Raw genomic sequence first — 24379 nt, forward strand, 5'->3', positions numbered from 1 at the left:
GTGAAGCACAACAAGCACGTTGAGGCAATGGGAATCAGGCATGTGGGAGACTGGCTTTGATTTCCCTATTTAGTGTTTTAATTAATTTTTGAACATTTAATGTAAAATACTAAGAAAAACCATTCAAGTTTTGGAGTAATACAAATTTCATGCAATATTTTATCATTCCGTTTGCTATTTAATTGTGATTTAGGATTAAATAATGAGTCCATTCGATTTTAAGAATATTCAAAATAGGGTATCAAGACCAGTCTTGGTAAGGAAACACCTATTAAGTGAACATTGAATATTATAATCGAGAATTATCCCCCTAATTAAGGTTATTTAAACGATGGACGATTAATGACCATTTGAGATTGGTGTGTAGTTTACTTAATAGCACCGTTTCTTATGCTACAAGGACATGATCGTCATAAATCATTTGCACAGGTATTGGTTTAGAACCATACTAGATTAACCTATGAGAATACTTTAAGAGATTTAAAATCGTCATAAGTATACTTCTCATTAAGGCTATCGAAACTTATTTCCTCGACCATGAGTATTGTGAGTTCTCTTGTTTAAGTACTAGTTCGCTTTGATGTTGTCAAATGTCTGTCGTATAGGGGATTATAACGGCAACACTCGGGCGGCTAGGTCCTCTTAGTAAGAGAAGCTACGTTACAAGATTGAGAATTCCCCCTACTAAAATAGGGAAGATGTGTTTGTTGTTTACAAGGCCTCTCGAAGAGCGAGACTGTAAAATGCATGGTCGTTCTCGGATGGATTTTAGAAACCATCTGTTTATTGACAATCAGACTTGGGATCTAGAAACACTTCTAGACATAATAAGGATGTTGAATAAATCTTACCTTATAGTTCATGAAGAGATATTAAGTGACATAGGAAAAAGGGTATAAACTAAATGCACACTTATCCAGAAGGACAAGTGGGAGATTGAAAGGAATGGTGTCCTTTGAACAAGTGTATTATTCTGATAGAGGGTGCGGAATTATAAGAAATCTAATTATTCAGTGAGGTCAAGTGATCGGAATGCCTGGGTGGAGGCCGCTTCTGATCAGTAATATTAATGTATAATTAATATTATAAATTAATCTGGACTGAACACTATGGGTCACACCCAAGCAACTAACGAACACACACCCAAAATTTGGTCTCACATGGGGTTGGGGGTATGTGTTGGCCGGTTTTGGGAGAGGGAGTGGGGAGCAAGTTTGGTCCCCCCGACCCCCCTTCTCCAAATGGTCCTCACCTAACCTCTCATGTGAGCTTGCCACTTGTTAATTTATCAGTATCTTGATTATTAATTTTATTTTAAATTTAAAATAAAATGAAAAAATCAAATCTCCCACATTGATGGGTGAGCATTTCTCACCTTGCATTTCCCTTAAATACCCAACTTGGGGTATTTGGAAAAGCACTTGAGTAAGTGTTGAAAAAGGCATCACCATTGTGAAAACCTTTGAACATAATTAATTACTCGGGTTTAGGTCGGGCTTTGCAAACTCCAAAGCAATAGACCAATTTCAGTGCTCGCGTTGCTGGTGGACTTCGTTAGAGGTCATGTGAGCAAGGCTGAGAGCTTTCGAAGTAAGAGCTCAATTAAGTGAGCGAAGCACGCTGCTACAAAGGTATTAGTCTCTTACTTAGTCTTGTGTTTATGTTAATTATGCTTTATGGTTATAATTATTGTAAGTTTGGTTTTGGGTCGGGTTTCTTTCCGCTATGGGTTGGACTCACCGAAACCCAACAATAATTACAATTCTTACTGCTCCCTTGTCCCTATTTTTTTGCCCCATTGTTAAAATGTGGGTCAAAATTTGAAAACTTTGATCATAAATTTCCATTATTTTACAAAAGAAAAGATAGCCATTTAGGATCTTGTTTTATTCGTCTCAATTTTTTTTTTTTTTTTGGTAAATAAATTAGTTCATTAATAAAAAGTCATCTATCATCTACAAATGAAATCTAAATTAACAAATACTCCCTCCGTGTTTTTTTAAGTGACACAGTTTGACAGACACGTAGTTTTAGGAGATTTTATTGACTTTAATAACATAAGATGTTAGTGGGGTAGGTTGGAGGAGTGAGAAATGATAAAGTAAAAGAATGCGAGAGGAAGTAGAGCCATGAAAGGAGTGAGAAATGACAAAGTAAGAGATAGTGGGGTGAAGATATATTATTAAAATGTAAGGAATTTCTAAAAGAGGAAGTGTGTCACTTAAAAAAAACGGTCGTTTAAGGAAAGTGTGTCACTTAAAAAAAAACACGGAGGGAGTACATAAATTTGAATCAAATTAGGTTTTCCTTTATCAGAGCTACGATTGTTGAAAAAATATCTTGCATGGTGGTACACATTGCTTGAATATACAGCTTTTTTGAAGAGACACGGCCTAACCATTTGTTGTAGCCGTAAGGATGATTCTCATCTGATTGGCTTGAACAAGTTTGAAAACTTGACAACTGTTGCAATCACAAACAAATCTTCACCAAAGAACTGACAATAGGGCAAAAGATGATTACATTTTTTATAAACCCTACCACAAAAACAAACCTTAAACATAAACAAACAACTAAACTAACAAAAATTAATGATTACACCATAGAGAGACACTCCACCATAGAGAGACAGACGAATATCGATTCGTCTCATTCTATTTTTAATTAATATTAACATTTTATATTGTTACTTGTATATGAAAGTGAAAACATAAACATTTTAAGATGTGTATTGAACAACAAAAAGGGCAAAAAATAATCAGGGGTTACCGCATTTAGAAAAACTGACTTACTGTGTCCAACAATGTTTAAATTTGATTTGTCATTCAAAGAAAACTCAAGGCTTACAAAATTGTGATCCAAAAATATCATAACCTTGAAATCATCTGCCTTGTGAGTTGTGACATAGAGATTACATTTTTGTTGGTAAAAAAGGGCCCTTATCCGACTACTACAACCTATACGGGTTAAGAGGCAAGCCGGTTATGCCCCTTGATTCCACAAACTTTTAAGTGTATAGAGAGTCACACCGGGAGGGAAACTCTAACCACTTGAGTTATCCGTCACTCTCCCTTTGATTCCACAACCTCGTGGTTATAACTTATATAAGATGCTAACTTTTCTATTGACCAAGTACTTTTGATATACTTTGTGTCACGGTCCGAGTGGTTTGACACCGGATCGTGCGGCGCGCTCTTATCTTTTAGAAACAAGAACGCAAGCCTAGAGTGAGAGAGGTTCGTGGGCACAAAGCAACACGGACCAAAGGTATCTCAATGAGGCAATCGTTAGTAACGAGTGTAGGGTCGGGGCTTGTGACGGCCGATACTTCGAAGCGGACACAAGCGGAACCGACAAGGAAGTAGGCGTCTTTGAGAGTCTCTTGGTTTGGTGGGGAGCTTTAAAACAAGGCAAGCACAATATCTATAAAGGCTTAAATCAACACACAAGTCTTAAAGCAAGGCAACCCGAATAGGAGCTTTTTCATTCATTCAACCATCGCTCCATATAGAGCTTTATATTGCTTACATGGAGAAATACTAGTGAACACTGAAATGACAGTAACACAATAATCTCCTCTAGCGCCTAAACTACTTACACGAATACATTGAAAGTTTAACATAAGCTAAATAAAGACATAAGAAAGAAAAATACATGATGAAAGAGGTTGGATCCTAGCATCCTCCCCCACTTAAGCTGTCGACGTCCTCGTCGACTTACAAAATATGACTAAGGAGACTAAAGTTCTTGATCCTTAGGTCTCTGCTGAAGTGGTGATGCGCTGTCTGCTCCTGATGCTGGCTCGGTTGCTGATGTTGCGGCTTGAGTCTTCTTGATCTGGGTGGTAGGGCTTGAGGCGGCTGACGTGAAAAACTGGGTGTATCTTCATCCATGCTGGAGGTTCGACCTTGTACGCATTCTTCCCTATCCGTTTTATGATGCGGATGGGGCCTTCGTATTTTCAAATCAATCTTCAATCTCTTCCTCTCAAAAACTTCAATTGTTCGGGTAACACTTTCACCATCACCATATCCCCAACATCAAACTCCAACGGTCTTCTGTTTTGATCAGCCCACTTCTTCATTATCCTAGCTGCTCGCTCCAAGTAGGCCCGAGCAATCTCTGTGTTTTGCTCCCACTCCCTTTTGAATTCTCGAGCTTGAGTACTTCGTCCGGCCTCGGTGTCTGCTACTGTGTGAGGCAAGAGAGGTTGTTGGCCCATGGTCAGCTCGAAAGGGCTCTTGTTTGATGAGGAGCTCTTTTGGGCGTTGAAACAAAGCTGAGCTACATCGAGGAGTCTCACCCAATCCTTCTGATTGGCACTGACGAAGTGGCGCAAATATTCTTCAAGTAACCCATTGAATCTCTCCGTCTGCCCATCTGATTGTGGATGATGACTTGATGACATATTGAGTTCTGACCCCATCATCCGAAACAACTCTGACCAGAATATGCTTGTGAATCTCGTGTCTCTGTCGCTCACTATACTCTTGGGGAGTCCCCAATACTTCACAACGTGCTTGAAAAATAATGAGGCAGTTTCTTCAGCACCACATGCCTTTTGCATTGGAACGAAGGTAGCATATTTTGAGAATCTATCTACAACCACCATTACTGCGGAGAGCTGGTCCACCTTTGGGAGGCCACTGATGAAGTCCATGGATACACTCTCCCAAGGGCGAGTAGGGATTGGTAACGGTTCAAGGAGCCCACCGGATTTCTGTCGGTCGACCTTGTCTTGTTGACACACCAGACAAGTTCTTGTGTAGTTCATCACGTCCTCTTTCATCCCCGGCCAATAGTATCCTGTGCTCAGTAAGCTGAGTGTCCTTTGCCAACCCGGATGACCTGCCCATAGCGTGTCGTGGCATTCCCTCAAGAGCATCTTTCTCAAACCACCTGCTCTAGGGATGAAGAGTTTCTTTCCTTTAGTGTAGACGAGTCCGTCTTCCATCCAGAAACGTCTAGTTTTCCCTTCTTCAATCAGTTTCTTGATGGTTCCTGTCATCGGATCATCTCCTAAGTAAGCTTTGACTTGATCACGCACAGAGGTAGCGACGTTTCTTGAAGTTAAAGGGGCTAATCTTTGTAGGGGTGCCAGGTCTTCTCGCCTGCTCAGCGCATCTGCTACCCTGTTGCTAGCCCCTGTCCTGTATGCAAATTCTACATCGAACTCAGCTAAGGATTCTTGCCATCGAGCCTGTCTTCCCGTCAACTTAGGCTGAGAGAGAAAGTGGGTTGCAGCAGTATTGTCGGTGCGGACAATGAACTTCGAGCCCAACAAGTAATGTCTCCAGCCCCTAAGGCAGTGCACAATAGCTAGGAGTTCCTTTTCTTGTGCTGCGTACTTCCTTTCCGTACTGTTCAACTTCCAACTCTCGAATGCGATGGGATGGCCATCTTGGAGTAGTACTCCTCCCAAGGCAAAATCGGAAGCGTCTGTCTCTACTTCAAAAGGTTTGTTGGGGTTAGGGAGAGCGAGGACTAGCTCTCTCACTACTGAATCTTTCAATTTCTGAAAAGCTTTTTGCTGTTTCTCTGACCATTCCCAACGACGATCCTTCTGCAAGAGGTCGGTGAGGGGACTGGCTAACTCGAAGTATCCCTTGATAAATCTGCGGTAATAATTTGCCAAGCCTAGAAAGGACCGAAGCTCGGAAGTGTTCCTTGGATCTTTCCAATCCTGAATTGCTTGTATCTTCTTTGGATCCATCCGTATGCGGCCTTTACCTACAAAGTGTCCCAAGAACCCAACTTCTTCTTGGGCGAAAGCACATTTTTCTCGCTTGACGAACAAATGATGTTTTCGCAGCTTCTCAAACACTTTTCTCAAGTGGTCGAGGTGTTCTTCAAAGGTCTTGCTATAAATTACAATGTCATCCAGGTACACCACTACAAATTTGTCGAGAAATTCATGGAACACTTGATTCATCAAGGTGCAGAAGGTTGCGGGGGCATTGGTCAATCCAAACGCATAACTAGCCACTCAAATGCTCCATATCTCGTCACACATGCGGTCTTCGGTTCATCTCCTTGAGCAATGCGAACCTGGTGATAGCCAGATTTCATATCCAACTTCGTGAAGAACACTGCATCCCCTAGTTGATCGAACAAGTCCGCCACCAACGGAATGGGGTAATGATTCCGCACTGTGACCTTGTTGAGGGCTCGGTAGTCTATGCACAATCGGAGGCTCCCATCTTGTTTCTTCTGGAAGAGCACGGGAGCTCCATAAGGAGCTTTCGAGGGGCGGATGAATCCTGACTCTAGTAAGTCTTCCAGTTGCTTTCTAAGTTCCGCTAGCTCGGGAGGGGCCATACGGTAAGGGCCTTGAGCAGGGGGCCTCAAACCAGGAACAAGTTCAATCTCGTGATCCACAGCCCTCCTAGGAGGAAGCACCTTTGGGAGCTCTTTGGGGCGGAGGTCCTCAAATTCCGTGAGAAGCTTATCTAAAGCTGCGGGGATTTCATGAGGGGCTTCATCTTCTTTCACTGATAGAGTAGCAAGGAATGTGGGTTCGTTCCTTTTCAACCCCTTTTTTAGTTGCATTGCCGAAAGGAGGGGCCTTTAGACCCTTTTCTCATCTTGCAAGTCTTGAGGAGGCAAGGCTGTTGTCCAGCTACTAATACTACCCCAGATGGGGCATCGGGACAGCTTTACTTGCACGTAGGAAGTCCATACCGAGTACAAGGTAGTCATCCATGGTGGCTACAGTGAAATCCAGGTTTCCGCTCCAGTCCCCCAGCTTTGTTGGGATGTTCCTTGCAACCCCATGAACTGGCTTGGCAGCTGAGTTAACAGCTTTCATACTACCCCCTTCTTGAATCGGCTTCAGCCCCAATCTTCGAGCTTCTCCTTGGGATATGAAGTTATGGGTGGCCCCGGTGTCAATCATCGCATTGCCCCTCCTCCCATTCACCAACACTTCTACATACATCAACTCAGTGTTTTTGGACCTCTCCTCGGGCTCTTCCTTTCCCATGGCGTACAACATGTGCACCGCGCCCAGCCTTGAGGGCTCTTCCTCATCAGGTTCTACTTCGCATGCTTCTTCGGTCTGTTTTGACTCCACCGTCATCGCCGATAACTTCTTTTGGAGACTATCGATTTTTCTCCCTTATGACGGCATTCGAACCACTTGTGAGGGCCCCGACAGAGAATGCATGTTAGGGGTCTGTTCCCCGTTGAGAAGGTTGATGTGCTTCCCTTACTTGATGAAGAGGAAGCTCCACTCCTTCTAGAGTCGTCCCCCACAATCTTGTTGTACCTACTCCCAACATTGTTTGAGCTAAATTGGGAGGCGGGGTGTTGGCTTCTAGGAGTGGTTGTTGCTTGTCCATTGTTCCCCTTCTTCTGATTAGGGCCCTTATCGGGTGAGTAATCCATTAACTTCTCAGCTGCTGCTATAGCACCGGCTAGAGTGTCTATCTTTTGGCGCCAAATCTCACGTTGCGCCCAATCCTTCAAACCTCGCACAAAGTTGAACAATCGATCCTTCTCTGACATATCTTGGATCTCTAACATGCACGCACAATACTCCTTCACATATTCTCGAATGGAAGTCTTGTGGTGTAGGGTGGTTAACTTTGTGCGAGCCACGAACTCAGTGTTATCCGGGCAGAACTGGTTCTTGATCTCCTTCTTGAGATCCTCCCCACTATCAAGCGTGATTCGTTTTGCTTGAATGTCGGCATATTTGGTGCGCCACCACAACTTCGCGTCCTCCACTAAATACATGGTGCCAGTATCCACCTTGAAGGGATCCTCTATTTGACAAATCCGGAAGTATTGTTCCATGTCAAAGATGAAGTTGTCGACTTGCTTCGAATCTCTTGCCCCATCAAAGGTTTGGGGCTTGGGCGGCTTTATCTTTGCACCCCCACTGCCCCCAAAGCCTTGAGGAGCATGCATAGTGGCACACTTGTCGAGTGCCTCATCAGCTAGTGCCTGGACACAATTCAGTTGCTCCAACAGTCCATCTACTGTGGAACGTAGAATGCTGATTTCATTATCCTGCTTAATCACAATATCTTCGAGCTTGGGCACCCTTTCCTCTAGGAAGGCCCATTGTTCGGACTTGCCCTCAAGCCAGGCCAGCCGTTGTTCGAAGGTGTATTCAAGATTATCTTCCATCACTGGCGTGCTACTTGAACACGAGTTTAGGCAACGATGCAGCGTTGGCTCTGATACCAACTGTCACGGTCCGAGTGGTTTGACACCGGATCGTGCGGCGCGCTCTTATCTTTTAGAAACAAGAACGCAAGCCTAGAGTGAGAGAGGTTCGTGGGCACACAGCAACACGGACCAAAGGTATCTCAATGAGGCAATCGTTAGTAACGAGTGCAGGGTCGGGGCTTGTGACGGTCGATACTTCGAAGCGGACACAAGCGGAACCGACAAGGATGTAGGCGTCTTTGAGAGTCTCTTGGTTTGGTGGGGAGCTTTAAAACAAGGCAAGCACAATATCTATAAAGGCTTAAATCAACACACAAGTCTTAAAGCAAGGCAACCCGAATAGGAGCTTTTTCATTCATTCAACCATCGCTCCATATAGAGCTTTATATTGCTTACATGGAGAAATATTAGTGAACACTGAAATGACAGTAACACAATAATCTCCTCTAGCGCCTAAACTACTTACACGAATACATTGAAAGTTTAACATAAGCTAAATAAAGACATAAGAAAGCAAAATACATGATGAAAGAGGTTGGATCCTAACACTTTGACTATTATGTTTACCAATGATGATAGTCAGGAGGCCTTTGATACCCCCAATGTGGGACCCCATAGGGTTGCTGTTGTGGCGGAGGCCTTGTTGGTGGCGGATAAACATAAGGCTGTGGTGGTGGATAATGGGACATCGGCGGTGGAGTATCGGCCCACGTTTGTGGTGGTTGCGGAGGGTATACAGCAGAAGCAGGAGGATAATGGGTAGAATTTGCTGCAAATGATGATGATGAGGGAGGAGGATAAACCAATGGCGGAGCTAAATGTTCCTCCAAATCAATCTTTGGGTACTGAATCACTACTGAAGGAGATCCATCCAACTGCGAATGATGATGATGTTGGTAATCCATGACATGAACATCTGAATTTGTATTATTTGTTGCATTACCATCCAATTGCGAATGATGATGATTATATCGTATGACATGAGTATCTGAATTTGTATTATTACCATCCAATTGCGAATGATGATGATGGTATTCATTATTGGAATTCGTATTACCATCCAATTGTGAATGATGATGATGGTGATGATGATGATGATGATGATGGTGTCCTATGACATGAGTATCAGAATTTATATCATGTCCATGACTTTCATATTCTTGTTCATGACCACAATGATGATGGTTGTATCCAGTAATAGTATTATGAATTGAATTAATATTACCACTATTATAAGTTGTATTATTACCAATAACCTTATAAGAAAAATCAAGAATACCATTATGTTTACCTTCAGGACTACGCACCTCATAACTAACAAATCTGGCAATCTCACCTCCAACAGATTGAATCAATTCCGTCAACGGAACACGAACCTCCCCAATAGTTTTATCCCCAAACAACTGTCCGTGATTTCGCAGCTCGAGTAGAAGACACAAATCTTCAAAATTAGGGATGAATGATTTCAAAGGGCGTAAATCGAACTTCATGGAATGATTCCATTCTGGATTACCATCCCCATCTTCATCAACAATAGTTTTTTGTTCCTGATTTTGGTCTTGGGTGAGTAGTAGCTTCTCATTTTCAGAGGTTATTGAAACAGCTGCATAAACTGTGAGTTTTTGAAAGAAATTGAATGATGATAAACCTTTACACCACAATACTTTGATTTCCAATTCCATTTTTTTTTTTTTTTTTTTTTTTTTTGTTTTCTGGGTTTTGTTGTTGGGTTTTTCAAATCACAATTATTTTAATTGTTAGAGATTTTTCTAGAAGAAAAGAGGAAGTTCGGCTGGTTTAACAGTTCATGATTTGTGTTTGTTCTTGTAAAAGTTTATGATGATCTACTTTCTAACGGTCATTTTCAGGGTGAATGACACGTTTATGAAAATTTGGACTTAGACAAATTTGATGAGTTAAGGTGTTTAAAGATGAATCTTGGAAATGGGTAATTGAATTACGAAATTGGCAGAATGTAGGAAATATCGAAGACCATTCTAAGAATTTAGCCAGCGTGTCTTGCTAGTTCTGGATGCTTTTTCAGTATGACAAATTCCTCTTGTTTCATTAGCTGTTCTTATTTATTTTTTTGTTTAGTAACTCATAAATTTCATTTGTTTTTCAATGCTTGTACTTAAAAAGTTATTACGTAATAAAAAATAAGTATAAGGGAGATTGGTCGATTAAAGGTGAACATGAAAAAATGAGAAAAGAATTTATTTGATCAAAAGTTACATTTTTAACGATGGGAGTATACAAAAGATGTGTAAATTTGAGGTTGCACATTGGCTTATTTATTGAGTAATTGGACAATTATCGATTCGAGTCGGTTTCAAAAGCCCCATTTTCAAATAACAGCTCTAGGCGTTTGCATGGTCACGTTGCAACAGAAGACTAGAAGTAATGGCAGTCTAGAAGGTGGAGCAATGACACTGCTCTGCAAATCTTCAATCACAAGTCCACAACCACATCCACAAAAAATCTGGAATTGTAGATTCTTAAAAGAGTTTACTTATCTTCATATATTAGTTCAAAGTTTTTAGGCTTACTTTTTCTTCCTTCCATTTGATATGTTTTCCTTAATGAGATAGACGTGTAATGAAAAAGAAAACACTGAACAACCCAGATTTGTATGAACATTTATTACAAACCTATCATAGGAAAGTAAAAGTAAACTCAACTATGTTCAATCTAGAGAGTTAGCATTCAAAAGCCGCCAGAACAAGAAATTTTGCTAGTCAACAAAGACTTCACGGTATGCAGTTGGAGGAGAGTGCTGAGAATTCGGATACATTTACTTCGAAAATTGAAACATCAATTTCTATGACATATTTACTTGAAAATTTATAGTACAACGAATCTCGTGTTTCCGAGAACTGAGTATGTACAACTTTAAAATACATTTTGACTTCAGGCTACAACAAACTCGAAAGGAAGATATATTTATACACCACTCTAGTGACCTACAGATTTTAACAATAAGAGGGTGTCAAGTGTGACACCAGAAAAATAGTGTAAAAGATTATTGGGGACTTACACAACTAATTCTATCACACACTCTGCGAGACCAGTGAGCTTGTCTCCAGCAGTTTATCCTCGTCCATTGGGATCTTATCCCAACCATTACCTCTCATCAGGAAAAACTTGGTCCGGTCAGCAGTACTGCCGCCTCTAAATCCAGTTAGCTTTGAGGATAACATAGGCATCACAAAAACGGAAGATGCATTCATCGAATTTTCTCCCATTCCTAATGCTAATAAGCAAGTAGTCTGCAAGGAAAGAAACAGTTAATTTTTGTTGCAAGACAGTAGTGCAGTACTACAGAAGTATAGTCACTATAATAATAAAAATATTAACTAAGACTAATTACAGTGATTTGAGCAATACTTCTTCAAATTATAAATTCATATAAGAAGGTCAACTTTAGAAAGAATGTCAAAAGTGCACCTTTGCTTTGAGCATGACATCTACAGCCTTGGTTAACATAATTCGTAAAATTGGCTTCACCTCTTTGTTTTGAGTATCCTCCAGTGATGTAACCAACAACCTGATGCCAGTAAAAAAGCATAAGTTTCTACCCCCCAAATTAGTAAACAAAACGACTAGCAGACAGTCCAAATACTCCAAATGATGGAAGGCAGAAAAGTAACAGCCCTAGTAATCAGATCAAACTAGCCCTACATACGGACCAGCAAAGTTGAATCATTTTGTTTACCTTTCCTCATCATTTGCAACACTTGGAGATGTGATAGCATCCAAGGAACCATCTTTGACTTCACCACCTAAGAATATTCAATGTTCAAGTCAAACATGATTAATGCCTAGTCTCTATATTGCAGACTTCAAATAAAATACTAACCCACAATCAATAAGAATACCTTTAACCTCATCTGGAGCAAGCAAAGTAATGCCTACGAACACAGACATCATGCCCAGAATAAACATTGTTGTCCGTAACGTATTGAAGACCTGCTCAAGGCAATAAAATAAATTCTCTATCTGAACTTGTAAATAGTTATAAAGTAACAAAATGTCTATTCAACATCCACCCCTTGGGAGAGGGAGAGCAAAGAGCGAGAAGAAGAGGAGGGATATGAAAACAAAAGGATTGTATGTCTCATAAGAATAGAACAAAGTGACAGGAGAGAGAAAAGCACCTGATATTCCTGAAAGTAAACAAATCCAGTACAAATAGAGAAAAAAGTCCATGCAATCTGAAACATGGGAACTATGACAATTGCATCAAAGAAGGCCAGTCCATCATTTAACCTAGCCATCTGGAACGATATAAGAGAATTAATCGGGACTGAGGCATTAAGGCAACACAGCATACTGAAATATTGCATTAAGAGGGTGGTTTCAATAATCCTTACCCAGAAACCAGCTGTGCTGAGAAACAGTAGAAGCATGGAGTATGTGAACCAACTATGCAAGTGATAGTTACTGGACATAGCCAATCTCAAAAGATTAGAGCTGCCAAAGCAAAGAAATCAAACCATCTCAGTACCATATTTGTCAACCATCATAAAATAAATAAAGGTGATCAAAGTTGCAAAGATATCATACAGAGACTTAGCGAACAGCACAGAACAAGATCCTACTGCGCCTGAAACAACTGCATAGGAAAAAGGAAGCAGCATTTGCCAATAGGCTTTGATTTGATGCCCAGAAGTTGCAAGTAATTCTCCTCTTCTGCAAATCCAGATAAAATTAAATTAAAATTGGATGGCAGAAGAGTCTTGCCAGTTACTATATAAATTGGAAAGAAGTTAATACATGCTCTAAAAGATACATGCTCATTGTGAGATTCAGTTAGCTGACCTGTAGAGATAGTGATGAAAGGCAACAACAATTACCAAAGTCAAGCAGTAAAGTAGGAATGTTATGTTGCTATACTTCTCTGCCAACTCCTCTGGTGTATACACTGAAACAAGCAAAATGAATCAAAGACCATTCGAGCATAAACAATTGCATGGAGAAGCTCATTCATTAAATTAACAGATTCAACCACTTATAACCATGATGAACAGGGAAGCTTTAGACTAGCAAATCCAAATACATCCAACACAAACTGCATCATCTTAAACCATATTTATGCTATACTAAAATAATGTTTGTGAGATACATACAGCAGAATTGGACATTTTATTTTGATCCATAGCTAAGCTTAAGCATACAGTCCATGTCCTGGCTTACCTTCTCAACTATATACAATCTTTCTAGTTTTAACAAACCCGAGAAATCTAATAAGTTCTTGTGTGATCACCTACATTTAGGAGTTACAACACAATTTACAACATGATTCCTGCCCAGACATAAAGGCTAAACACAATCTTATCAAGAGAAAGGACAAGCGTGAAAAAGAATAAAGTTCCTGTTCTCTTATTAGTCATTAATGGATTATCAAAGAAATATAGCTTGCAGCAATCTATACTAAAGAAGGAAATAATATCATTAAACCCAATGTATGTGGGTATAGAGATATTAACCATACTATGCCACCCTAGTCACAGTCAAGCTGGTTAGTTTACAGGAAGCCTCAAACACCACATAAATGAAGAGAAACCTGCTTTAATTCATAATTCTTTTCACAGCAAATTGTCCAAGAATAAATAATTTAAAGACTCTGTGCAAGGATCTAATAAAGCATACATCAATTTCAAAAAGAGGTGGTAATTAGGTAGTAGGCATTACAGCACACAGTCAACCCAAATGTAAAACAATTAGATTAAGATTCTAATTAACTGAATAGTCCGTTACTGTTGACAATCAACAACAAAAAATACTTCAAAGTTCAAAGACTTTATTATACAGATCAGCCAAAAGGATTGAATTTCTTGAAACTAAACTGAGACAGTACCAGGTGACTGGTGATTGCCAAAGGCAACAAGGAAAACATTTCCAAGAACAATAAAAGTTGTGGCTACCAATACCCTGCAGAAGTGCAAAACAGAAAAATAAAGCTGGTAAGCTGAAATAATGCATCTGATGGCGACAATCTCCAATTAAGACAAGCTTACTTTACTGAAATCTTTTTGTTCAAAACGAAGAACGCAAACGCGATGTTTGAGACAAACTGAACAGATCCTAGAGCTGCAAGAAGTGACTGTCAAAGACAAAGAAATATGAAGAAAAAAAATCAGGGTGGGGAAAGAGAGAATCACTAAAATAACAAAATTAGCTAGGGTAATATGAAATCATGAAGTGGAAGCCAATTATTTACATTATATACATAGCAGTAGTTATTTACTTGTCATTTAATTAGTATAAGCGTGTAACTAGGATCCATTTGCTTATCAAGCTAACTAACCTGAGCAGCATATCCAAATGAGAAAAAATTGAGACAGTTTCCAAAAGCAAAAAATAGAATACCTGCACATTTGTTTAAAAGATCATATTATAAGCAGAAATACCTTGGATATTAAATTAAAAGAGGTGCAGAGATATCTGACCAACTCTCCACGTCTGAAAATGAGAGACAGGCTTCAATAAAGCCTTCCCACTAGTGTCTTTATTCTCGAGTAAAAACCTCTCTCTCTGCATATATTCATTTAAGGTCGTAAATGATCATTGAAAAATGCTGTGAAAAGGTAATAGAAACTAATGTTGCAAAAGGTTTCAATCAATCTCAAAAAACTTGATTATATTATTAAACACCTTCCAGATCATCTCATAATGCATGCTCAAGTACACAGTTGCTTTATCCAGACACCATAAGATATCTTGCCAAACCATAGGCCTTAAAAGTACTCCCCCTTTCCAGAATAAATTTCTCTAAGAAGTTATTATTGCTATATAGCAATCAATCAATTAAAGCCTTAATCCCATAAGTGGGGCAAAGGTGATTATTCCATATAGTCATACACAAAAATGTTCTTCATCCATCCCTTACAATCAAATACTTTATTCTCATGCAAATCCATTTGCTTCATATCCTTCCTAACTCCTTCCAACCTAGTCATTTTCAGTCTCCCTCTTGTTTAAGTTGTCCATGATCCCACTCTTCCACTCTTCGTACCGGTGCACCCTGGGGTCTCCGTCTTACATTCCCAAACCAACGCAATTCAAAAAAAAATAAAGTTTAAGGGACAGCTAATATTGAATACAGGTATGTGGAGTTGTGGACATCTGTATCAGATTGACTGGACTACCATACAGGCAAGATAAAGTTATATGTTTGAACTCTGTACATGTGTCTTAGCATAGAGAATGTTTTCTCAGCCTCAAGAGACTAACCCATTCCACATTGAAAATAGCAACAGATGTAACAAGGCTCAAAACCAGCAGTTACTACATTGAATGGCCAAAATAAATTAAATAATAGAGGGTTGGAAGAGAAAATTTATACATTTAATTGACCAATTGAGACTATTAATTATGACTAGCCAAAGAATAAGTTGTATGGCTTGAATCTCTCAACACACCACCTACAAATTTACAGAAACCTTTACCTTGGCACACACCAACAAACTTTACAGCAACCTTTTACCTTGGAAAATTTATAAAATATGATGGATACAATATTGCTCTCCCTCCGTTTTGCATTAGTTCTTTCACTTTGACTTTGTACACTATCCACAAAACTCACTTTAACCATATTTTTAGCTAATATGGAGGGGAAACAAATATCACGTACAGTGTCATTGGATTTGTCTCTATATATATTTTCAAAATATACTTTAAAGTAATAGAAAATATATTATTGGTTAAAGTTGTGCATTAGCAAACCTACAAGTAAAAGTAGAACTACAAAAGTGTTACATTTGTGTTCACAATTTTTTTTTTGGAAAATTTGCCAAGAATAATACAACCTTTCACCGGTCTTCCAATAATAGAACCACCTTTGGATTATCTCAAAATAACACGACCTTTGACATACATCTTCTATAAATAGAACAAAAAACCGGTAACCTGTTTAATAGGTTACATTGGACACGTGTCGCGTTGTAATTTGTTAATTTTTTTAATAGAAAAACCTTAAATTTAAATAAATAAAAAACCATCTTCCTGTTTAGTAGCCCCCCTCCACCTCCACTCCCCTTTCCCCCTCCCCCGGCCTCCCTGTTCAGATCCTCCCCTGTTAGCCTACCACTCACCGAGAACAACCCCCCCTCCACAGCCTCACCCTCGAAACTGCCCTCCATCCCACCCCCACACTCGAACAGCCATGTATCCCCACCCACACCCTCGAAATCGCCTCAAAGCCACCGCCTCGCCCTTAAAACTATCTCAAAATCATCGCCCTGCCCTTGAAACCGCGTTAAAACCACCACTCTGCCCTCGAAATCGCCTCCCAAACCATTTCCCTCACTTACTGGAAAATTGAGAGAGATTAAAACCTTTTCAACCACCTGCCGGAAAAGAAAGAGAGATCGAAACCTTATCCCCTACCAACCGAAATAGAAAGAGAAAGCTTGCGTGAAGGGGAGGGGGGGTGTCGAAATCTGGGTAGGGAAGGGAGGGGGTTCAGAATCGGGAACAGGGTAGGGAAGGGGGACCGAAATCGGAGACGGGGTAGAGAGACCGGAATCGAGGATGGAGAGGGGAGGGGGCCGGAAACGCGGATGAGGACGAGACGGGGGAAAAGAGGGGGCCCCACGCTGGTGGTTTCCGATTAGGGGGGCTATTTTAAAAAATGGAAAATTGATATAAAAAAAAAAGACTAATCACATTGTGACACATGTCACAAGTAACCTATTAAACAGGTTACCAACAGGTCACGTTCTATTTATAGAAGATGTGTGTCAAAGGTCGTGTTATTTTGAGATAATCTAAAGGTGGTTCTATTATTGGAATACCGATGAAAGGTGGTATTATTCTTGGCAAATTTTCCTTTTTTTTTCAAACTTACAATTTCTAACTAAAGTTTTCATGCTAAGCTTACAGAACTTTTGGACCATGACTGATGAAAAACGGCAATATAAAAACAAACTCTAACATCATACCTCTGTATGACCTAATTTGAGAAGGTTAGTTCCAAAGTTTATAGCAATACTTCCAAAAAGATTAATGAAGGCTCCAATAACCCACTCTCCCATGTTGTCCAAGATTCCTTATGTCAACTTAATCAAATATACAGTCTTCCTGAAGTTGCAGAGTCCTAAAGCCGATAATTCCTTCAAAGGTTATGAACAAGGCCGAGTCCATCATCAAATATTCACGGACATCTTCGACATTGTACCTGTCCATCAATCCCTAGGTCATTAGCCATAAGTCTCTTCCCAGCAATAATCCAAAAGCAATAGAAGCAGTTAGCAAGAGAAGCTCAAGATCAATAACAAGAATAACACCACCAACCTACCAGTCAACCCCGTCCATCAACAGTTTTTTTTTTTATTATATTTTTTTTATAAGAGCCACAAGGCAATTAATTATCATTGAAGGATAAGCAATAGTCTGCGGCAACTACATCAGAAATAGCTACAGGACCTTCCCCAACCCACACTCGAATAGAAAACTTAAGAGGGGCAAGGTGAGCCATTACATGTGCTGCGTCCATCAACAGTCTATCGAGGTCATTATAAATGCATTATTACCCTTAAAAGACCACGAAGCTGTTTCGGCACACAGACAAAATTTTCAAAGACTTATATGAAGATCACAAACTCTTAGCATTCAAGAGAAGAGAAAATCACCAGCTAACTGCTACCAAAACCTAAACTTTTCAAAAATGTCACAGCTTAACACCAAAATAGCAGATGATCACTCAAGTCTAACCAGTACAATAAATCCATACAATTCCAACAGTTCCCAACTCTACATCCCAAAGATGAGTGCCTTAAATCGCCGCAATCACAATAATATGGGTAAATTTATCCACACTGAGCATGAAATTAAGGAAACAAGCTTACAAAACTCACTCAAAAAACAAAGAAATTAAAACCCAATTGAGATACAGCTAATTCAATTAATTCCAAAACCCAACATCAAATTAAGCAATGCAATTACCTTAAATATGCAGCTAATCAATTCAGTAAATGTATTATTCTTACAACCTTAACATAATTGCAGCCAATTGATTCAGTAGAGAAATTTTCAAACCCCAAAATCTATCAAAAAACAATTTGATTCAGAAATTTAACAACCCCAGATAATAAAAGAAAAGAAAAGACAATTAATAGGAACCCATTATTGATTTAATTTACTGAGAAAATTCGAATATTTTCTACTAAATGGAAATGAAAGATCAAGCTGAAGAAACATATTACCTGAAGCTAAAACGTCAACATTAGGAAGAAGGATTAAAACCCAGATATAATAGATGATTTATAATAAAAGGGCTTTGCAATTGCAATTATAAATCGGTCCAAAAAAAAAATGTACTTATTTTAACCGGATCTTCAGGAAATACTTTTGTTTTTTTTCGCTATTTATACTCCCTAAAAATCACAAAATAGATTGGATAATGGAGTAATAATAAGAATACCAAAAAATTGTAGGAAAAAATATATTGGAGAGAGAGATCAAGATTAGATGGTAGACAAAAAAAAAATGGGAATTTAAGGAGATTTTGGTTTGATTAGTATAAACGAAAAAAAAAAAACGAGTTTACTTTTATTTTGTATAAAGTTGTTGGCGTAATTGGAAGGCCACGAAGGTGTCCGGTCAAATTAGAGTTGACGTTGATAGCTGCTCCGGCACAAGTTCTTAACCCCTGCAGCCCCTATGTTTTTTTGGAACTTTCTTTTTATTTAGGAAAAATACATTTTAATAACCGCTTTAGATTCCGTTCACTTCACCTTATTTTGTTGAACTAAAATTATTTTTATTGAAACAAAATTATATTTGTTGAACTTAAATTAATTTTAATGAACTTAATTATTTTTGCTGAACTGAAATTATTTTTACTGATTTTCTATTATAATTCTTCTTTAAAATAACTAAATTTTATTAAACTAAACTTATTTTTACTGAAGTGAAATTAATTTTACTTAACTGAACTTATTTTTACTGAACTGAAATTATTTTTACTTAATATTATTTTTTTAAGGTGAAGTGAACAGGGCCTTACATTGAATAATTCTGACTTACGACTATTCAGCAATAATTTCAACTTTCACCTCAGGTTCTTCTAACAATCCCGAAATCGGTAATCTGCTGAAAAAGTTTTTTTATTTTAAAAAAATCTTAAGATGCCACGTGTAACACTTTAATTGGTCTAAAAAAACCAGTCTGCCACCCCCATCCCTAGCCCTAACTGTCGGAAATAACTCCCCTTTCCCCAACCGCATCCCCTCTTCCCTAGCTCCATCGAATACCACCCCATCTCTTATCCGCCTCCAAAACTGACCCATAAGACACCCCCTTTTAGCCCCCAATCGACACCTTCGCCCTCTACTAAACCCCCTTCCCCAACCGCCCAAATCGGAAACAACTCCCCCTCCAAGCCCGACCCCCAAAACAGGCCATAACCCCTAACCCTTCACTAGTAGAAAAAACGTAATGAGACGCCCCAAATGGCAAGCGGTTAATGAATTCCGCTTCCAATAACACCTAAAAAACAAGCAAATGGCATGCAGATTTTGGGTGAACCGCTTGCCAAAATGTGAATGGCAAGCGGTTTGGACATTGAACCGCTTGCCATTTGCTAAAAAACCCTAAAAGCGGGGTTCTCTCTCCTCCTCACGCCTCTTCTTCTTCTTCTCTCTCCTCTCTTATTTCTCACGCTCGTTTCTCTCTCCTCTCTTCCTGCTCACTCTCTCTCTTCTTCTTTCTCCTCTTCCCTCGTTTCATCCCCTCCATTCTTGATCTCCTTCATTTCTCTCTCCTCCTTTATTTCTCATGGCGAATTTTTGTATTTACACCATGAATTCCCTTCTTTTCGAGCTCCTCTTCCTCAGCCCACAAAAATGGTGAGTCTTTTTTTTTTCTTTCTTTTCGATCTCCTCTACCGCCCGCAACACCAACAACAACCACCGCCCGCAACACCAACAACAACAACTTTGACGAGCTTTGTTCTCGGTTTCACGAACTTCGGTTTTCATGGTTTTTCGTGTCAAATTCGACCATGAAAACTCTAGAACTAGAGTTTTCATGCATGGTCGAATTTGACCATTAAAACCCAAATTTCAAGCCAATTTCAAGGTTTTGGTGGAATTCAAGGTATGTTCTTTTTTTAATATTTTATTTTGTTTTTTAAGTAATTTTTGGTAGATTTTTTTTTTAATTTTGTGATGAGGTTTAGGTCGTGGTGGTCTGGGGGATGAGGGTTTTTTTTTTGTTTTTTAAATATTTTCTGGAAATTTGTGTTTGATTGACTTCGAATTTGTTTATATTAGTTGATTTGTTGAATATTTTTGTTGAATTTGGTATTGATTGTGATTTATTTTGGTGAAGTTGATTTTCTAGGGCGAAGAAACGTTAATCTGAAGCTGATTTCAAGGAAGGCGGTCAAAGGCTGGTGGCTTTGCGGTGGTGCGTGGTGGGCTGGTGGCGGTGGTTGTGATGGTTACGGTGGTGGGCTGGTGGCAGTGACTTTTTTCTAATAGTGTTTATTAGTTTTTTTTGTTGAATTATAATGTAATTTTTTTTGTGTTGAATTATAATGTAATTCTTTTATTTAGGAAGAATTATAATGTAATATTACAACTAATTATGGAAATATATATTTTTATGCATATGTTTTATTTTTGTGTATCAATTTCTGTGAAAAAAATTATAATTTTTTTTAAGCCATAATGGGCAGCGGTTTGGCGCCAAAACCGCCGCCCTTTCACTACAAATGGCAAGCAGTTCTGAACCGCTTGCCATTTAAAAGCCCAAATGGCAAGCCCCTTAAGGGCATGCGGTTCAAAACCGCTTCCCATTAGGGTGTTTGAACCGCTTGTCATTATGTTTTTTCTACTAGTGCTTGCCCTTGAAACCACTCCCCCCCCCCCACAAAACCGCCCATAACGCAAGGTTTTAGGTAATGCCCGGTTCTAGGAAGGAGGGTTGTTTCATGTTAAGTGGTTGGGGAAGGGTAGAGGGTGGTGGTGGGGTGGTTGGGGCTCGAGAAGGTGGGTGTCTTATTCATTTTCTTTTTATTTTTTTTTATTTTTTTTAAGAACTCACATGCCGACACGTGTCAAACAACCTACAATAATAGGTTGTTGGCTTTTGTTTATCGGTTTGGGATTGTTAGAAGAAAATAGTGGTGAAAGTTGAGATTATTGCCACCATGAAAAACCACAAAATTGTTTTCTACTACCAAAAATATTAAAAGTTCAATTTTACCATAAAAAAAATTAAAAATTGTTTTTTTACCACCCGCCGTCAAAACGCTAGCGAAATTTTTTAAATTCTCCGATTTTCGTGTCAAACACATGGTCCTTAGGAGTTTTGGGGGCATTTTGTCCTTTGGAACCAATTTGAGGTCATAATTGACAAAAAATGATCGGAAATACTACTTTTTTTGTGTTTTTTAATATACCTTGATTTACGTGAAACACGCAAAGCGAGGCATTTTCGATCATTTTTTAGTCAATTCTGACCTCAAATTGGTACCATAGGGCCAAAATGCCCCATAAACCTATGAACAACATGTTTTGCGCACGAAAATCAAAGAATCTTTTTAAACGTTTGAATTTAACGGTTTTCTTGACGGTAGATGGTAAAAAAATAAATTTTTGTGGTGGTAAAATAAAACTTTTAAATTTTTTGGTAGTAAAAAACAATTTCGTGATTTTCTTTGTGGTAAAAGAAAAAAAAAAATCCTTGAAGAATTATTGAAAGTTAGTACTTTAAATTTTTGCTTTTATGTAATAGCCCTATAAAAAGGAGAGTATCTTTTTTTAAAAAAAATAGGCGAAAGACAAAAAGTTAAACTAAACATTACAAGAAATGAGGGATTAACATGTACTAGTAATATGAAGTACTTTTGTTAAAAAAAAAATTTAACACAAACTATTTGCATTAAAATTTAAATGGGAGATCAAGTGTACATACCCGTATTGTATAATGTCATACAGCAAGAGGTATTTCGATTATTTTCTATGAAACTTTAAATTTATTAGGGTGTTTAATGCTCGCACCCTGAAAAACTTTTTCGGTTGACAACATGACAAGGGTATGTAAACAAATATTTTTAGGGGTTTAAGAGTACATACATTATTCTAAAGAGTTCAAAAAAAAAGATAATTAACATTTGTTTTTGAAACCATAAAGACAATTAATATTTATAATCGCAAATAAGTAAATAAACATATTAGAGGTTATAATTTTCCAAACACTATTCATAAGAGATCAATTATTAAATCATACAATGAAAAGTTTAGAGACAATTAATATCAAATGAATAGGAGCATAAATAAACAAACATTTTAAAGATATTATAGTTCTCACACTATTTATAAGTGTTTTCTCATATTTTAAAAATGTAGGAAAAATAGTATATATTTTGTGTACCATTATAAACATATATCATACCTTTTATTTTTTTACAAGAAGGAAAGGGGTTTTATTAATAAAATATAGTCAAACGACATTTACATATAATTCCTAAGAAATCAAGAATTCCAACACAAGTACAAACCTTAAAACTAAATACATCGTAGATTTGATTAACAATCGCCTTAATAAAAAACATCATCTGAAGGAATACAATCTGTGAGTTTGCACTGGTTGGCTTGAAATCTAATAATGCGTAGTCGTTTGAATGTAACCACTCATGTGGTCCTCTAGATTCTTGTAGAGATTATGAAACTCTAGATCTTCAATCCTCACCATACAAACATAAAAAGTGAGAAGGGGGTGCCCATCGTAGGGGGTCGTTCTCCTCTATGTCTATGGCCCTTTAAGCCTAGTGTAATACCCTTTTTTTTATATGTATTTTCTTTTAAATAAGTATTTTGTGAAATATTTAAATAATTTGAAATGAATTATTTATGGCATTTCAATAAGTTTGGAAATATTTTATAAGAGAAAAGTTTTATTTAATTAATTATTATATTAAGTTGGAATTTATTTTAGGAATGTTTTATTTTAGTAAAGTTTTATTAAGAAAAGGATTAGTAAAGCTAAAAAGGGAAATTTTAGGTAAGAATGGTATCTAGAGAAAGGGGTATAAATATTCAACACATGGGCAAATTAAACTTTGCCTAGAGTGGAGAATACCTAAGGTAAACTTTCTCTCCCTTCTCCTTTATTTCTTTTTCTTTTTTTCGATCTTTCTTTTCCCCTTTCCCTTTTTACACGATCGGCCACCACCACACACCACCGGCTGCCAACACAACCACTGGCACAAGCCCCAACAGCTGCAGCGGCACCGATAGGGTGCGGCAGCAGCCCAGTTGTGCCGTGGTGCTGCTGCTTGCGGCCGTCGAACAAAAAAAAATTATTTTTTTTAATACTAAATCTAATTATTAATTATGAGTTTTGTGATGGTTTTGATGATTGATTTTTAGTATGGTGCAAATTAATTTTCATATTTTAATTTTAATTAAAAAGCCCCAAATTTGAAACCCTAGATTTGTAAATAATTGATTATTGAAGGAATATGATTTAGGGTGGTTTAAACCTTAGCTTTAATATGAGGGTTTAAAAGTATAATTACAACAAGTTTTCATGGATTAATATAGCTAAAAAAATTTTAGTAAGCTAAAAATTAAGTTTCTTGAAGGAATTTTGACTACCCATTAATTGGGATTAAAGTAAGAGGTTTTAAATGAATTTTCAGTTTGTTTTAATTAAATTATGAGTGGTTTAATAAGTATATATATTGCTTGAAATTTGTGTGGAGTAGATTCTAATGCCATATTATGATTTTGGATTGTAGGAGACTTCCAAGTGAGTGATTTCTGTTACTCGTGGAGATTCTAAAACCACATTCAAGGTACGTTCACGTACTTGGTATATATTTGGTGATATAAGAATATGTTAGGCTTTGAATAATTGATTCCAAATAGTATCATGATAGTTTTTGGTTGGAATTTATGATTTGGTTGACGTTGGTGATTGAATTATGAAGCGTGGATTATTGAATGCAAATAATTATTTTGGCATGTTATATATGAACCACACTTTTATTATTGGCATGATAGAGAGCATGTTTAATTAAACTAAATGTTTAATTTGGTTTGGAATATTAACGAGGAATTTTATTGTGGTTCATATAATTATTTTTTTGATGCTATAAACATGAGAAAAGAGCTATGTAAGTATCTATGTACACAAGGAATAAATTATATGTTGGTGCCTTAATGCATTTAAAGTATTTTTAACACCG

The 24379-nt window shown here is 38.0% G+C and overlaps 3 protein-coding genes across 6 annotated transcripts; all 3 read right to left on the reverse strand.

Annotated features, from left to right (window-relative positions):
- Positions 1–3543: 3543 nt before the first annotated feature.
- Positions 3544–10294, reverse strand: LOC110702668 (la-related protein CG11505-like). Of its 2 annotated transcripts, XR_002507544.1 has the most exons (2): positions 8681–10294; positions 3544–3637 (listed from the first exon to the last, which is right to left on the reverse strand). XR_002507544.1 is itself a non-coding variant. In XM_021880420.1 (1 exon), the coding sequence occupies exon 1, from the start codon at positions 9855–9857 to the stop codon at positions 8739–8741; it is 1119 nt and encodes a 372-aa protein (XP_021736112.1). In that variant the 5' UTR covers positions 9858–10293; the 3' UTR covers positions 8496–8738. The 2 variants fall into 2 exon arrangements, 1 of the variants encoding a protein (XP_021736112.1); XM_021880420.1 differs by lacking the exon at positions 3544–3637 and having other exon boundaries at positions 8496–10293.
- LOC110702352 (DNA damage-inducible protein 1-like) lies at positions 6629–7078 on the reverse strand. Its single transcript, XM_021880058.1, has one exon. It carries the CDS (start codon positions 7076–7078, stop codon positions 6629–6631), a length of 450 nt encoding a protein of 149 aa, XP_021735750.1.
- Positions 10295–10949: 655 nt separating the features above from the next.
- LOC110702667 (probable magnesium transporter NIPA8) lies at positions 10950–18706 on the reverse strand. 3 transcript variants are annotated; one of them, XM_021880419.1, is made up of 14 exons: positions 18384–18706; positions 17121–17356; positions 14628–14712; positions 14486–14547; positions 14196–14281; positions 14036–14109; positions 12997–13099; positions 12742–12867; positions 12549–12648; positions 12333–12389; positions 12054–12144; positions 11891–11957; positions 11623–11722; positions 10950–11444 (listed from the first exon to the last, which is right to left on the reverse strand). In XM_021880419.1, exons 2-14 carry the CDS (start codon positions 17211–17213, stop codon positions 11226–11228), a joined length of 1263 nt encoding a protein of 420 aa, XP_021736111.1. In that variant the 5' UTR covers positions 17214–17356; positions 18384–18706; the 3' UTR covers positions 10950–11225. The 3 variants fall into 3 exon arrangements, with proteins under 3 accessions (XP_021736111.1, XP_021736109.1, XP_021736110.1); XM_021880417.1 differs by having other exon boundaries at positions 12333–12452; positions 18384–18705; XM_021880418.1 differs by lacking the exons at positions 17121–17356; positions 18384–18706 and adding an exon at positions 14833–16343 and having other exon boundaries at positions 12333–12452.
- Positions 18707–24379: the final 5673 nt, after the last annotated feature.

This window comes from Chenopodium quinoa, unplaced genomic scaffold, assembly GCF_001683475.1.
Source record: "Chenopodium quinoa cultivar QQ74 unplaced genomic scaffold, ASM168347v1, whole genome shotgun sequence".
Lineage (NCBI taxonomy): Eukaryota > Viridiplantae > Streptophyta > Magnoliopsida > Caryophyllales > Amaranthaceae > Chenopodium > Chenopodium quinoa.